This window comes from Gallinula chloropus (genome assembly GCF_964237585.1).
Source record: "Gallinula chloropus genome assembly, chromosome: 1".
In the NCBI taxonomy this organism is placed as follows: domain Eukaryota; kingdom Metazoa; phylum Chordata; class Aves; order Gruiformes; family Rallidae; genus Gallinula; species Gallinula chloropus.
Genome location: NC_140085.1, coordinates 180561946 through 180578875, shown reverse-complemented (window position 1 = coordinate 180578875; position 16930 = coordinate 180561946). Strand labels below are relative to the sequence as shown.

Below are 16930 nucleotides of genomic sequence, written 5' to 3'. Positions count from 1 at the left end.
ATAATGCATATAATCTGCTGAATATGGCACAAACGCTAAGTTTCCACACCCACACGTCCTTTGCCATAGAACACATTTTAGGCATAACACAACACTGAAGAATAGAAAAGTGCCTGAAACTGGGGAGGGAAAAGGGGAAGGGAGGGGGGGTTAAGAGAGAGAAAAAAAACCCAAAAGAAGATACTCAAGTAGTAATAAATTAAATCTCATTCAAACCCATATAAAAGTTGTTCAAGTGTTTAAAGTATCAGCTGTGTCATGCAACAGAACAACCGACGACTCAGGCAGGCACACCATGCAGTACAGTTTGCATTCATGGTATCACAAGGTATCTCTCCCCCCGTCCGCCTGGCCAGTGAGCGCTGGGTACCTGCGGCACTGCTGGGCTCGCCCGTTCAACCTCCCAAACCTCTCGGGTCTCTCGCAAAGGAGGTTTTACCACGCCGTGCCCCCGGAAGGACAACCAGAGAACCTCCTGCTGTAGAGGGGTATCTTGCTGCAGTGTAAAGACAGGCATACTGAGCTGCATGTAAGCAAAGCGATCCCTTCTCAATTATGTTTTCCAGTCGGCGCAGTTCACCTCAAACCAATCGATTTACACACCAAGCTTATCCAAACTGGCCACGTTTGCAGACCAAGAGACCATCTTCACAGAAAGTATCACCTTCTCCTTGTTTGTTTGTTTGGGGTTGGGGTTTTTTTTTTGGCACAAATCCTTTTGTACTCTCGCAGCAAGCTCTTCACCAGACAAGAATTCAGAGATACTAGCCTGTACAAACACACCTGGGCTTTTGCTTCCACAGAGTAAACTACAAGGACAGCGAAGTGCCTGCGACAGCTTTGCTTCTCCAGCAACTTTCCCTTCTCCTCGCTAGGGAGAGCACCAGCATAATTACACTTCAGGCAAAGGGGTGTTCTTGCCGAGCTCTTTAATTCCCTGGAGAATTCGCTTCATATGACCCACTTTCGTTATCCCCAGGTCCTACAGAAATTTTAAAAAGAGAGGGAGAAAAAAAAAAAGAAAAAAAAGAAAAAAGAGAAAAAGAAAAAAGGTGAAAGTTTATTTACAAAAAGGAAAACACCCACCCTGGTGATTATGATCCAGTCATGCAACAGATGTCAAAAAATGTGCTCATTGCAATCAACGTTAACCAGGAAAAGTTCTATAGCCCTAGCAAGTGTTGCCTGACAAAAAAATTGCTTAGAGCATACAATGAATCCCTCCCTGTCTTGCAGACAGAAGATTACTTACCTGCACTAATGACAACCCAAGGTACTGTAATATCTGTCAAAAACATCTCTCACTTGACTTCTAAACACAAAAACCTCTCACAATTTCTGGCAAAAAAAAAAAGAAAAAGGAAAAAAAAGAACAATCTCCCCCTCCTCTCTAATATAGCAATCAATTGCTTGTAAGATGTGATGGATTAGAGCTTCTGTCCAGCAATGTCACTTGATTTGAGGCCCTATAATGTCTGTTTTAACCAACAAACACACACTTCCCCGGATTCTCGAGGGAATGTGGGTGTAATGGCTACAGGCATGTAGGACAACTTCCCTTTAGAGAGCAATAGAATAGGTCTAGCATTGTTTTTTCACTTCAAAAAAGGTTACCTCTTCTAACAAAGATATTCCCCATTAGAGAGCTGGAAGAAAAATTCCCAGAAACACGAAAAGTTACTTCCCAAAGGAAAATGTAAAAAGCACAAGCGTTAATCCCCTCGTAGCCACCAGCAAAGCAAACACACGAGCGGAAACATTTCTGATACTGGTTTCTGGGACCCATCTCCTCATGAGTGACAACAGACAAGAAGATTTTGCAGCAGACCTCTCCCAGCTTTAACAACAGCTTTAGCAGCATCCTTTTTCAATTTTGACCGGTCCTATGGTCAGAGAAGCAGAACAGGATGCCCGGCTGTGCTAATGATCCCCAACTGCACTGATGAATTTTCAGCTCAGTTCGGTGAATGAAAATCTGCTTCTGCTATCTGGAAAACCCAGCTTTGATGCTGAGCAAGTGGCAGGTCCAAACATTAGTTATTTGTGGCAGAAACCTTATAGTAAGTACGATTGCGAGTAAATGAAAAAATCTTTGTAAACTTTCACTTCATCCTTCTGAAACAGAAACCCTTTCATTTTAACAGGAAGACTGTCCATTACGAAGACATTAAAAAGGGACCATTAATAAAGGAGCTTGAAATCGTTATTCTTATACAGAGTGAAAAGCAAAACCAAATGAAATAATTGGCATTTTGCCCTACTTAAAAGTGTTAGCATGCAATTCATTTTGCATTTCTCCAAAACAAGACAGGGGGATAAGATTGGCACAAATCAATTTATGGTGAAGGTAGCACAGCACAGATTAAACAGGTGGAGTAGTTTTCAGAGAGTCAAGACTGAATTCTGGTTACATTAGAGAAGAAAAAAGCCTGATCGTTTCTTCAGTTGAAAACTATCAGTGCTATTAAATACATGACCATCATTTGCAGTGCTGTGGCACAAAGGTGTTAGGGTTCAAGACTTCAAGACATGTTCATAAAAGTCCCCAAATCAAGTGCTGTTCACCAACCCATCTAAAAAAAAAAAAAAAAAAAAGAAACCCTTCTAATTTTCCACATAGCATCAATTTATTTTTTTGGTCCTGCTCACACATGGTCATCTCACTTATAAAAAAAATAAATAAATATATAAATAAAGTTGTACTAATTTTTAAGTTAAAAGAATTGAGTGGTAACTAGTACTTGTTAAAATTTGTGCCACTCACAATGACAGTAATATTTAACTTCTCTAGATTTGGAGAGTATTTTCTTGTTCATTCTAAACTTAATTTTCCAGTGAATTAAAAATAACCACAAGTATTGAAACTACTGAAATAGCCTAGTTGCTATGTGGAGGAAATTCTACATAAGGAAAAACCCATAAAGATACTTTCCAAACCACCAGAAGCCATACATGTGTTAAAGGTTAAGAACATGCAAATTCTTCAGAACAAGCATTTTTCATGAGTAGAAGAACTTCTGTTGAATAACCAACATAGGGAGATGCTGCCAGACTACAAAGATCAGAGGAAAGAATCATATTATGAAATTCCCAGAAAACTCAGCCACTTTTTCCACCAATCTTTACAAAGCATCATCAACACCTATGGTTCAGAGACAGAAGATTTTGGTTTTATTTCCATTCCAGCTGAAGTTGCTGTAATGTAGATCAGAACAGCAAGTCTCAGAAGAGCCTCACCACAATTTTTAGGACCCCTTTGATAAATTCTGTCACACATCCAGGAGAAAAAAAAAAAAAAACAAAACCACAAAAGAAACCTGCAGACACAATAAACACTTAATTTTTATGCTTCTGTAATAGTTTGGGTTGGAGGAAACTAAGATTTCTGCATTCCTGACACTAGATGCTATCTAGCATTCTGTTTACTACTGAAGCAGGGGAGTTTGCAGGCATCTCCAACTAGTCCAGCAGCATATCATGCATCATTCAAAAAGCAAGATGAGTTTCATCATAAGCTGCATGTGTAATTAATACCTAATTAACAAAAATTCAATTTTTCTAAAATATCATTTTTAAGGCAAGTCTCTAGCCAGGGTCTGGGGAAAAGAATGGCCTTTCTTTTTCTCCAGCTATGTACTTAAGACTACTGGATCACCTCTCCTCCTCTCCCTACCCGCTTTGCCATCTCTAGGCCGTCAGCAGGTAAGGGTCAAAAGATTCTAAAAAAAGAAAAAAAAAAGTTTTGGCAAGAAAAAGCTGATGAAAATACTTGGAGCAGCTTTCAGAACTTCTTCATCTGCATTATATTATGGTGATTGCCTGTCTGCTTAGCCAAGAACCCATTTATTCCAGGTTTGCCCCACAGATTTTGGCCAAGCGCATCACCAATGTAATACTACCAAACAATTTATATAAACACTCTGTAATTTTAACATCTTCCAGATGAGAAACCTACCCTTACTTGCATTCCAAGTGTCAAAAGCCATCTAGTAAGCCTGAAGTCTATCAAATCTTGTGAAACATTTTCCATACAAGATCTTTTTCATAATGTGCTGCTGTGAAACACAGAAGATGAAATGCTGCTGTCCTCAGAACGGACCTCAGCCTGAGTGGCACCACTCATCAAGCTGATACCGGGGCATGGAAACCCTTTCTCCAAGGAAACCAACATTGCCATGGAGCTCTAAGGAGATGTCACCCTAGTCCTATCAAATATGTTGCAGTTCTGTTTGTTACTAAGCTGTGTGCATAGGAACACAGTTATCAATGCTAAGAATGCCAGCATTTATGTCTGACAAAAACAGAAGCTAGTTTTCAAGGAGTTTGTTTGTATAAGAAAGTTTTTAAAAAATCATGATGAGCTTGCTTTCTAGAATTTCTACAGCACAGTTTGCAATTCACTGCCCAGCCTTTCCTAAAGCCAAAGGAAATCATAAGGGTGTAAATCAATCAGGCATAGGAGACCAGAGAAAGCATATTACTGCAGAGGCTGAATGGAGAGAGGTATCTGGTTCCTCTTGGAGGTGTCCTCCATTTGCCAGTTGCCACACACAGAGATAACCGAGAATGGGATCCACAAACTGCACAGAAATATAATTAGTGGTGTCCAATTCTTCGGTCAACATATCAATCTGTTTCCGTGACGAGTGGAGAGGAAGAGAGTTTCATCAAATCCTTCTCAGTACTGCTTTTCGTTGCTACTTTTGACCACAGAAAGAAAGGTGTGCCTAGAGCACGCAATTAAATCAGGCAATGATTTTTTCCTCTTGTAGACATGAGAGGTAATAGAGGTAAATCAATTGCACATGACTTAAGAGATTGTCAATCAATGGCGAGCCCATTTAGCTTGGCAGGAAGCACAAGCCTTGCACTGGAGGAGAGGCTGTGGACACCTTATAGCTCACAAGAGCACTGAAGACTCCTCTGCACGCCTCAATAGCCAAAGGGAGGAAACAGAGCTGTTTGGGACATGCTCCTCTTTTCTTAGGTACCACATTACACAGCTTGACACCAATGCAGGTCACCTGTCAAAAATCTGCAGGCTCCTTTGTTGCCTCCCTGCAGCGATCGTGCCCTGTATGTAACGAACAGGGCAAGTGCTAAACCCAGCTATTTAAATTCAGCCTTGCTACACAGAGCTCAAACCATGCTTGGCCAAAAACCTGGCCTACCTTATGAGCATCACTGCTCTGGAAGCTCAGCTCTGTTGAGGTGAGCCCAGAGAAAGCCCTCTGCTAGCTAGCACTGGACATACCCTTGGTTGACTCTGGAGTGTAGCTCTACTGATGAACACTTGTATATGTGCTTCCAGGCAGCGCGAGACAGGTGGGACAGTAAAAGGTTGTCTCTGTGTAGGCTCCAAGACAAACTTCCTGCTATTTTAGGGCATAGGCCTTTGTGATGGGGTTTTATTTATGCTGATTCAGCATGTGTCATGGCAACAGGGTAACAAGTTGGTGATTACCCTGCTGCAGGTATTTACTTGGTTGAAGAGCTCATCTTCTGGGCATGCAGTCAAATTGATACATACCAGAAGCAATGCATGGCCAGAAGCCATGCCAGGCTTGAAACGGGTATTACACACCCTGAGTTACTCCAACAAATCTGACATCCTGATTTTTTTTTAAGATTTGTTAACATTTCAGCAAGCCTATACGTTACGTTGTGTGATGCTGAGTTTCCCAGTGAAGTTTTAAATTTGTTCAGATCAGGGACCTGCAACATCCATCACTGCAACACTGGGGTGGATTGCTTGCATAGTTTTCTATTTCAAAGATTTTGCATGGAGGTATCTTACTATCCTGAAAGAGAGGAATTTAGCTTCTACAGAAAGAAGCTTAGGGAATCTAATACCAATGGATAAAGGAAGACACAACAGCTAAACACATCGTACGTATCAAGCACAGCTATCTTCAGGAGGTGCGTTCTACTGCCACACAACCTAAGCACCACCTTATGTCAGGATTTCACACTACATACAAAACTGTATGAACAACAGCACGTTTGCATGAAAGTATTGCCTCTATCTGGAGACTACTGCACTGTGGCCAGAGCGATGACTTGCACTCTGTATGTAAATATTTGCAATTTATATGATATTCTATTTCCTCTCTTATGTGCTAAAAGCAGTTGCAAACCACATTATCAAGAACTCACTGCTACCGAGTTCCCGGAAAAAAAGTAATGTAATGAATCCCCAAAGATATAGCCTCTAATACATGTAATGGATGCACTTAAGTCATACTTGGAAAGACCAGCGAGCTCAAATAACAGCCTCAGACTGCTAGGTTAATATTTCTCCTTGCAAAACTTTTCAATCTGACCTCAGAGGAAGAAAGCTTTACAATTTTGAAGACAAAAGAAAGTGTTCTTTTTTAAATCTATACAGCTAAAATCAGGCAGAGGTTGGTTAGGGGTGACAAAACCTTTTGTGAAGGTCTGTTTTGACACACAAACACCAACACCATGCAAGTCCAATGCCTCCAATTATTAAGCTGCTTATCTCTCACAGGCACTATATCCAATATATATATACACAATATATCACTTGAAGCAGGTTAGCTGCTCATAGCTGCTGACCTTGCAGTAGAGAGATTCAAAATTATTATCACCACCTTCAACTGATCCATACTGATCCTGTTTAACGGGAACGGTGAACTCGTGAAAACAACACTGTATTACACCGATGTCAGTGAGATATCATACATGCTTTTCCTGTGCCTTCTGACACAAACTATAATGCTATCATTCCACATATAAAGTGCAAAAAAAAAAAAAACCCAAACTAATAAAAGGAAATTTTGGTTAACACAGATACTCTTGGTTGCAAGTGCAAGTCAGCACTTCAGAAATTCAGGCGAAAGGACAAGCGCGTATTAGTTTATTGCATGTTTGCACAGTGTAAGCCAAGCTACAAGCACATAACAAGTGCAGGGAAAGAAGAAAAGTTGGTTGTTGTTTTGTGAAAGAAAATGGTCAATAGCAGAAAAGTAGCACAAAGGAAATACCTTAAGATCTCGCCTTTCCAGGTGTAAAAGCTCAGAGCCTCGGATGTCATGGCTGATGAAGATTTCTTTGTACTCTCCCAAACTGAGCAGATCCAGCCAAGCAGCAACTTCATCTGTGCCCCATTTTTGAACTACCAAAGTTAAGAGCAAAACCCCCTTAATTTCTACATGCTCAAATGCATCACAAGCAAAGGTTAGGCCAAAGAGAGTGGAAAACAGAGTAGAATTGCCGTGCTAGCAAAGGGAAAGGTTAGAGGTCTCATTTCCACAAAAACTGACAATTTCCTTTTTACATGCAGGTTACAGGTTAGCAGTAAACATGAGAAAGTGTCTAAACAAACAAAGTTGGGGTTCTTTGCTTTGCAGCCATGCTTGTTTCTTCAGTAAAGCCTTTAAAACCTCATGTCCCAACAAATTCACATTAAACCATCTTAGGATCAGTGACGCAAAGTCTAATGTTGTTCTGCTTTATACCATTAACTTATTAGCAGTCATCCAGGGAGAGGGGAAGCCTTCAAAAACTAATTAACATGTTAAAGTATCAGCCATACCTCAAATATAGCAATGGCAGCAAGCAAGTCCAGTTTTAAGTAACATTTTCTAGTATTCTTAATTAATGCAACAAGTGTTCTTTAAGCTACTGTGTTACTCAGCCCATTAATAAGCTCTCTGTAAAACATTGTTCTCTAAGGTTAGTTGCCCACATTAGTCCCAATAAGACCACATTTACTGAAAATAAAAGGTTATGCTACTTATTGCTATAATTTTGCAACTTCATTCAATGCTGATTAGTTTTTACAATGAAGTGAAATCTGAAGTCTGATCTGAAATCTAAAGCCTGAACAGCTGCAAGATTTTGCAGATTTTGACCAACTGTCCATTAAAAAGACAAAGTTGTAGAAACAATTTTAGGATCATCTGATCACTGATTAACTCCTGGACATCATCTTATGGAAGTAAGTTCATGGATAAGAGTGGGAAGAGAGGAGAGTGGAGTTTGTTCAGCTGCTTCTAATTAAGAAATCAACACTGACTGTCGTGGCTTTTTGTTTGATTTGTCTCACTCACTGAACTTAAAACCCATCTGAAATTCAGAATAACTGGTTAATTAAACCAGTGTGATAAAAGCAACTGCTCACCTTCTGAAACTAACTTGAGAAACTGGAATTGGAGCGTTTACCTATGACTTATATTGCTATGAGTTAATCAACTGTAACCACCAGCAAAGACACAGGTCCTGTTGCATGACAGAACTATCTAAATATTTTCCCAGTAGTTTTTGCTTTGCTTGGAAGCCTTGGGGTCCTACTGAATGCTTTCTAAACGCATTGAAAGAAATCTCCATCCTAATGAAGATGACAGTTAGTTGCTTTTCACTTTGACTTTACTCTTGAGCGCATAATTTCCGGTCTTAAAAAACCCCACAAACCAAACCCCAAACCCGCAGAATATTGTATTTTCCCCCAAAGTTACTATTTTTCTTGTAATTTCAAAACACATACCAGGCTGAGGGCTGGTCTTATGCTTCTGAACTTTTTCTTTTTTAAACTTTGGCACTATGCGAAACACCGTACTTCTGTTGTTTCTTTTAGCATAATCCAGAGGGGGATCCTGCAGGAAAGAAGAGGCATAGTTACCTTTAATTAACAGAAAGCAGCAGAGAAATTACATGCTTGAGATGGTAAGTGGCAAAAACTCATACCAAACTTCACTTTTGTTAAGAGTAAGGCTGGGATTTAACTCTAAAACACAAGAAAAGGCTTTAGCTAAGAAATTTGTTCACAGCAGACAGAAAGGGTCCAGCACCACTACTGAAATCACCTTTCCAAATCGTGATGGATTCTAAATTAGTCTTCTCTATCAAGAGAAGTATTAATCAAACTCACCTCATCATCATTTGGTTGAAAAACATAATAAAGCCAAGGTATCTCAGCAAGTTTTCTCAACTCTATTTCCACGCTGTGCAGAGCATCAGAGAGCAGTTCTTCATGGGGAGCTTCTAATTGCTGTTTATAAACAGGCCAGAAAAACAGCATTTTTAATTTTCTTATCACATTTAATTCTAGAGATGTTGTTATAAACAGATGACTACTTGGCAGTCAGTGTAAAGGAACAGTTACAACAGGTTTTCCTTCAGAAAAGGGCCAGACCACCCTGATATTACATTTAGTATGATCCCAACCACAAAGAGATGACTGAGATAGCTGAGATTTTTGGTGCAGAGCAGCTGGACCTAACTGTCAATCACTGTCATTGTTCACCACACTTGAGTCTTCATAGACTAAAAGTTACCAGGTAACACCAATACTAGAACCCACTAGAAATGGAAACTACCAGCACAAGGGAGATAAAACCTGGTGAGAAAAACAAGACCCTGGAAAGTCTCTGTACGAAAAGAGGTGTTAAAAAGAATAAATTAATAGATGGTAGTAACCCTGAGTTATTATTTGCAGATGTTTTCACATGATAAATCACTCTCTCATGGTCAAGAGGAGATGGATCTTACTGAAGATGCTCCAGTCCCAAATGTCTTCCAGTGGCGATACAATACATGGACTCCCCCTTCCATGGGGTGCTAGACACTGCTGCTGGCAGAGGGTGAGAATAACAGGGAGCAGGCATGAAAGAGGGACATGATTACAGCTCGAGATGGGAGACAAAAAGCACACTACACCAGTGAGGGCCAAAGAGGAAGAGAAAAAGGTAGCAGAGTAAAAAGCTTGGGACTTGCTGACCTATGGTAGTTTGGCTCTATGAACACTGAGAACCCCACGGAGTTATCAAGTTTTCCTAAAAGCCCAGTCTGAAAACTATTCTGTGGCTTTTGTGTGAGTCAGACCTGTGAGGAAGATGTAAGGCAGAAGGATGATCCCTGGCAAAGCTGTTTTGGGCTTGTCTGGGGTTGCTGAAACACCATTTTGAGTTAAAGAGTTGAATCCTGGAACAAGTTGCATGGAATCAGTAATAAAGCAATCTCAACATCTATTTCTCTCTTTGAAGTAAAAGTAGTTCCAAAGCAGTGCAGAATATCCTTTTGAAAGGATCTAATTACGTTACATCCTAGTGAATATATTTTTTAAATGGAGTTGTAAGAAAATTCTTTGATCTCTAGCGCTGGAAAAAGATTTTGACATTGTTGGGGTCTGGTGATTAATTACAACACACCCTCCCCCCCCCATTAATTTATCCTAACTAACCAAAACACCTTTCCTTTGCTTCGATAGTTTGCATGTGTTACCACCATTCAAAGGAGAGACTATCTTTAGTAACATATTGCTGCTTACTACAGTGACACTGGAAATAAAAGCTCTCTCTTGCTATTGTATTCTTTTCTTTTCTAAACCTCACTGAATTCAGTGCCTGTAAACAGACTTTGATCTTTCTTTTGCCTTCCCTTTTCATTTTTATCTTTTCAGGTTGAACAGCTCAGTGTGGAGCGCAGTGGAAGACCCACTTGTCTTTGAAGAAGTTGCAACTTTTCTCATGGTTTTATTTTTCAAAAAATTACTTCAGTCATCTATTTTATAGAAGTGAATGGGGCAAAGAATTATCTCTTTCTTAACAAGCACTTACCAAATCGTCTGATTCTCAAAGGAATACATTTTGCTCAATAAAAAAAAAAGCCCTCATCTGACAGTGAGTCTATGTATTGGCAATATTGCCCCTAAAATAAACCCAGAATAGTAGTGAAAAAAACAGTCAGCAAATCCTCCTAAAACATCTTGGAAAAGCTTCTTACTTTCATGATGGAAAAGACACTCTGAATGAAACAATGAAAATAAAGGATCTTTTCCAATTCTTTCCCAAAGGAAATTTTTAATATGAAAACACTTGCTTTCAGTGAGCACAGATAATTTCATTCAGTTGAAATAAAATATCCTGTCACACTTCAGCCTTAATACATTGGAGAACTCTGCTCTGTTCCAGACTGGAAATGCTTTTTAAAAAGTAAAAATGTAAATAGCACCTTTGGAAAATATCTAGACAAAACATAGTAGTTTTTATTTCCTCCAAACTATATTCCCATTGCATGTAATTTGACTACAAGCCAAGCACTTTATTCCAGAAATATGACAGCCTAAGTGAGCCTTCTTTGATGCCAGGCACCATGGCTGCATGGTGGTGACCTTCCCTTGAGCTGGAATGCCTCTTGAAGTTGCTGCTCAAGGCAGTGAGACCTTTTACCAATGGCAGATCTTTGGTAAGCAACCAGTTTGTGCCTTGGTAACTCTGATTTGTGCCTTGATAATTTTGAATCATCATTCAAGTGACTGTGCTGAACAGTAAAGAGTGCACCTTGCCATGTAACTTTGTTAAGTTGCACTTTTACAACATCAGATCAAACTTGGTTTTGCTAATACCTTTGATGTTGATTTTTTAGAGTGATCTAAATCATCCATTTGTGACAAATTGGTTTAATTGGCAGGACCCTAAATCAGAATTTGCAACACATACCCTAACTCAGCTAAATTAAAACATTCCCAGTGGTATCCATTTTTTTATAACAAATAAAGAGCAAGTTAGCAAAAATTATGTTTTTTTTAATCCAAAGAAGATGTAACTGTTCCTACTGAGTATCATCTTAATGTAAAACTGGATCAGCATAGAAAATATGACATCTTTCTTCTCTCCACAGTATCACATGCAGAAATTTTCTAATTATACATCCAGGTACAACAATTCTTGAGAATTCTTCATTGTTTTAGGCACAGAAACACTAGCCAAAGAAGAGGCAGTCTTTAAATACCATCAGAGGTCTACTGAACAATTACCAGTTAAAGGTTTTAAAATAATTTCTGCCAGGTATTAAAACAAGGGTGAGATTTACTTGGTTAAATTAGATCTGTAGAAGTTGAATGTATGTTTGAACAGTTCTCACCCCAGGTTCTCTTTAGACTCTGAAGATGTTCACATAATAGAACTCCAGAAGTTCTCTTAAATGCTAAACCTGCAGAAGATGATTTAGCTTTTTCTAAGATAAGCCTCCAAGACAATTGACTGTGAGTTAACTTCAACACAGATACCTATTTCTCTCCACGGACTATTAAAAAAAGCCCAGGCAATGATCTTTTAGATAACTAAAGTCAGGTAAGGTGGATGGTAACTTAGGACAAGAATTCATAACTCATTCTGATCCAAACCATAAATGCAGTGTAATATTCTCCAACAGTCCTTACAGAGCTTCTTGTAGCATGTCATAAATCCTGCACTGATTAAAAAAAAATCAGCAAAGAACAAATCAGAGATAATCTGAAGGAGGGAATAAACCCATGTATTCTGTGACCTTACCAAAGGAACTCTTCCAACGAGCAGAGATTCAGTTTCATTATGTAGGGCCTTCACATTGACAGCTATCTCCATGGCAGTGTTTCTGGTAAGGCTCTGGGGAATAAGAAGAATAAACTTATTTGAATTGATGCAAGTCAGAGTGAGAATAAGTAGTCTGGGTTTACACAGAGATCTTAAGTGTCTTATAGAAGAAATACATCAATTTTTTCTCTACATAGAACATCTTCAACAGCAAGAATAGATTAAAAAAAAGAGTAGTATCTATTTCCTGTCTTTTTCCCAAATTCATTTAATACGACTTTATACATCAAGTGATCAGCCAACTGTGAGATGAATCCATGATTTGCTTGACAAAGGCCAGCAGAAAAGCTGTGGGCCTCATTTAACAATGACTGTTGATTCAAATTGTTTCCCTTATCCCTAGCAGAAGGAAGCCACAAGCAATATTTTAAGAAGAAAAAGTTAACATATATTTACCATATATAAATTTAGGTTACATATAGACAGCCTCTGCCTGATAAATCCAATTTCTGAAAACACCCACATTGTCTGATGTGAAGAGAGAAACCAGGAAACTCATTTCCCCTGACCCCCTTTACATTCTCTGGATAGCACATGGATAACAATTAAGCAGGAAATCTGCGAATGCATCTACAAGAATTGACCTGTACGTAGTAGTACAGCATTTGTTCAGGCTCTGTCATGCTTCCACTCTGTGTCTAGGGAGACACTTACACAGTTATCTGCAAGCAGATGGGAGCTTACTTTTCCTACTGTTTTTGTGGTTTGTTGACCTGAGTTTGTTTTTTTGGTGCCCCGAGCTACCTTAGGACGCCTCACTTGATTTGATAAGCAGTGCTGCATCATTGTGGATCACCACTGCAAATGGGAGTGTGTTTTTGATTGCTTCCACATGGCACCAGACATCTTCTTACCATGTCCCTAATCCAAACTCCCTACATCCTTTTCAAACGTTCGCTCTGCCCCTGCAACAACACCCAGAAGGTCTGCATCTTCAGTGTCGTTAATGTCCCTTTCTAATGTCCAACAAAGAGAGTATCAGCTGGGGAGGACACTGATGAATGCCAAAACTACATTTTCTGCCTTCTCGGATATCATAGAATGGTTTGAGTTGGAAGAGACCATAAAGACCATCTAGTTCCAACTCCACTGCCATGGGTGGGACAACCTCCACTAAACCAGATTGCCCAGAGCCCTGTACACTACTAACACTACTACAGCTTCCCTCTGCAACCTGTGCCAGGGCCTCTCCACCTTCACAGTAAAGAATTTCTTCCTTATATCCAATGTAAATCTACTCTTTCAGTTTAAACACATTACCTCTTGTCCTATCACCCCATGCTCTTGTAAACAGCCCCTCTCCAGCCTTCCTGTAGGCCCCTTTTAGTTACTGGAAGGCTGCAATAAGGCCTTCTGGAGCCTTCTCTTCTCCAGGCTGAACAAGCTCAACTTTCTCAACCAGCATCCACGTCATATTGTACTGTATAGTATCCTATCAGATCAGATCATATTGATTCTTCTCTTTAGCACTTCTCTGTAAAAAGGTAGCTCTCCTAACTCCCATTCAGAATCACTGGCCATGATCTCTACCAAATTTACCAGCTCTGGGGCTTTTCCCCATGCATGCAAAGAGCTGAGACCCCCTGCTGCTGAACAGAGCAGCACCGTCAGAATCCAAAGTAACTTCCCCTTTACTTTCACTGTAGAAAAAGAGGCAACAAAAGGGGAGAAGATACAGTATCAATTCATCTCTTAAGCAACTTCCTTTACATCTGAGCACGTGCATGTATATTTAGAAGTCTTGTTTTTCAAAATCTTTGAAAACTATAATCCAACTTATTTTAATGTGAGGACAGGGAATACAATACAGCTCCCATGTTACAAGCTTATGCACACAGATATTATGCACACAGATATATTACATCTTATTTACTTATACGTAATTCTTTGCTCTTCCTTTACCTCAGGAAACCTTGGGTTTGCTTTATTTAATGCATGTGAACATGCATTAACAGCATGAGCAAGCTCCTGCTCCAGAAGGCCATGTATTTTTGCTGCTTCACAGATTCTAGAAAAAATACAAGAAAGAGAAATATTTCTTACCTCCTGTAAAGAAAAAATTTTTTGAGTATACAACATTATCAGATGAGCAACTATTCCTAAGATACTTTTCACAAAACACTTGAAACGAACATAGCTCTTTATAACAAAAGTTGAAGTACAAGTATCTCTTCAAGCAATGCAACACCTCATACAAATGATATCCATAACAAAGATGATATATTCTGCTACGAAATACTGACACACATTTATTTGTCTTAGAACACAAATGCTGTTTGGGGCCCCCAGTACAAGAAGATGTGAACTGCTGGAGAGGGTTCAGAGGGGGGCCATGAAGATGATTAGAGGGCTGGAGCACCTCCCATACAAAGAGAGGCTGAGGGAGCTGGGCTTGTTCAGCCTGGAGAAGAGAAGGCTGCGGGGGGATCTCACTGCAGCCTTCCAGTACCTGAAGGGAGCAGAGAAACAGGAGGGGAATCAACTCTTCAAAAGGGTAGATAATGGCAGGAGAAGCAGAAATGGATTGAAGCTAAAGGAGGGAAGGTTTAGATTAGATATTAGGGGAAGTTCTTTACAGAGAGAGTGGTAAGGTGCTGGAATAGGCTGCCCAGAGAGGTGGTGGATGGATGCCCCATCCCTGGAGATGTTCAAGCCCAGGCTGGATTGGGCCCTGGGCAACCTTGTGTAGATCCAGACCTGGAGGTTGGTGGCCCTGCCTACGGCAGCAGGGTTGGAGCTCTATGATCCTTGGGTTACCTTCCAACCCAGACCAGTCTATGATTCTATGCAAAAACTGCATCCAGAAAAATGTTTGGGCTATTATTTCAAATGAACAATAGGGAAAACCATGGCACATTAAGATAATTTACTTGAAGTTACCTTAAAAACTCTTACACCTATTTCACAAGGCATATCCTTCAGATGTAACATTAAAATTGGTTGTAATCATTTGAGATTATGGGAGGTTCAGCTAAGGACCATCTCTAGAACAGTAAAGTTTTTAAATTGTCTCGGCTAAACTTCACTTTGGGTAATTTATAATCCAAATTATTCTTCCATGTCGACTTAAGTCACCATCACAGTATAAAAAGAACATGTAGTTCTTAAATTACTCTCTTATGCTATCAGTACAACTCAACAGATCCTACAAGAATGGATTTTGATGCTTCAGATAATGTATCATCATGATGAACTGAGTACCAGCTTTATAAAATGTTCTGATTTAAAAAGATAAAAAAGCTTTTCTTTAAAAAAATCTAGGGGTTTTTTTTGGGTTTTTGTTCTTTTTTTTTCCCTGTGAAAACTGAAGTGCCTTCTTTATTACAATACTTGCATCTCAGGAAGAAAGCAGTTCCTGAAAATAAGCAAGACTCTGGGATCAATTTTATACCATCAGCTCACTATCATCTCAACCTATATAAAAGGGAAGTGTCCAGGGGCACAGAGATGAGGATTTTGAGTGTTAGGAATGAAATAGAAAGCTGCAATAATGACAAATGAGTGGATGAATATAAAAAAGTATGAAGATTTTATCTGGTAATTCGGGCTCCTTGAATGGTGGGGTGTTAACTGCTTACTTGTGCAACATTTTAAGAGAACTTTCCAGTTTATTCAAAAGTGCTCATCTATGTGAAATCGTGAGTAACAAGGCTTTCAGGAGAAACAAGGTCAGGAGAAACTAAGGTCAGGTGGCTACATCCACGCTGTTGACTTCTAAAGTTGAATTCTAAGGGTTGGGGGTTCAATAAGTATATTTTTGCTTTTGCATAAATCAGGAAGTTTCAATCAAAAGCCTCTCTGCAAAGAAGTTTTACAGATTTCCACTTCCACTGCTCAGTTTTCAAAGAAAAAATACCTAAGCACACAAAAATAAAACTACAGAAACAAAAGAAAAAAACACATATACAAATAGAGCCTTAAAATCAAATTAAAATACAACCCCAAAACTGATGGAGTGGATGCAAAAAATTAATCAAACACTGGAAAATACACACTTCTAGGTCTATATGTGCATTTGCATGAATAATTTTGTCTTGGTGTCTAGGTTGCCAATCCAAACTTATTAATTTGACTGTACCTGGTAATAAGTTCTTCTGCAGCTTGTGAGCACAGCTGGATCTGTGCAACTTCTTCTTCTGTAGCCAACTCAACAGCCTGCTGAGGGTACAAGGGAGATCGAATGACAGGTTTACAGGAATCATACTTCTGTTTGTCTTCCCAAGACTTCAGGGTGTTTTCAAAAGCCTAATAAAAATTAATTACACATTCAGTTCATAGCATTTGGAGTATCCTTACTTTTATATAAATATTATTTTTATAATATTTAAATTAAAAATCATTTAACACACATATCTTTAGTTTCATATAAATAATACAAGCTCTATTAAAAATTACATTCATTTTTTTAAAACTTAGTATAGAGAATCAGTGACTTCTGAAAGATTGCTTCCTCTCTCTTTCTCATTTATCCTCAATAAGCATCTTTCAACACAATCAGGATACAAAGACAGTGATAATACAATAGTGGATAGTAAGATCCAAATCAGAAAATA

At 39.1% G+C, this 16930-nt stretch overlaps 1 protein-coding gene across 2 annotated transcripts in view; it reads right to left on the bottom strand.

The window, feature by feature from the left end:
- Positions 1–892: 892 nt before the first annotated feature.
- Positions 893–16930, bottom strand: part of DGKH (diacylglycerol kinase eta) — a gene marked incomplete at both ends in the record, with an annotated part of 164725 nt that continues 148687 nt past the window's right edge. Inside the window, 7 exons of one of the 2 annotated variants that reach the window (XM_084278141.1) lie at positions 893–982; positions 7008–7138; positions 8510–8618; positions 8894–9013; positions 12297–12389; positions 14280–14385; positions 16456–16622. In XM_084278141.1, the coding sequence (XP_084134267.1) occupies positions 893–982; positions 7008–7138; positions 8510–8618; positions 8894–9013; positions 12297–12389; positions 14280–14385; positions 16456–16622 (816 nt within the window). The remainder of the gene's footprint in view (positions 983–7007; positions 7139–8509; positions 8619–8893; positions 9014–12296; positions 12390–14279; positions 14386–16455; positions 16623–16930) is intronic. The other variant, XM_084278142.1, reaches the window with a different exon arrangement.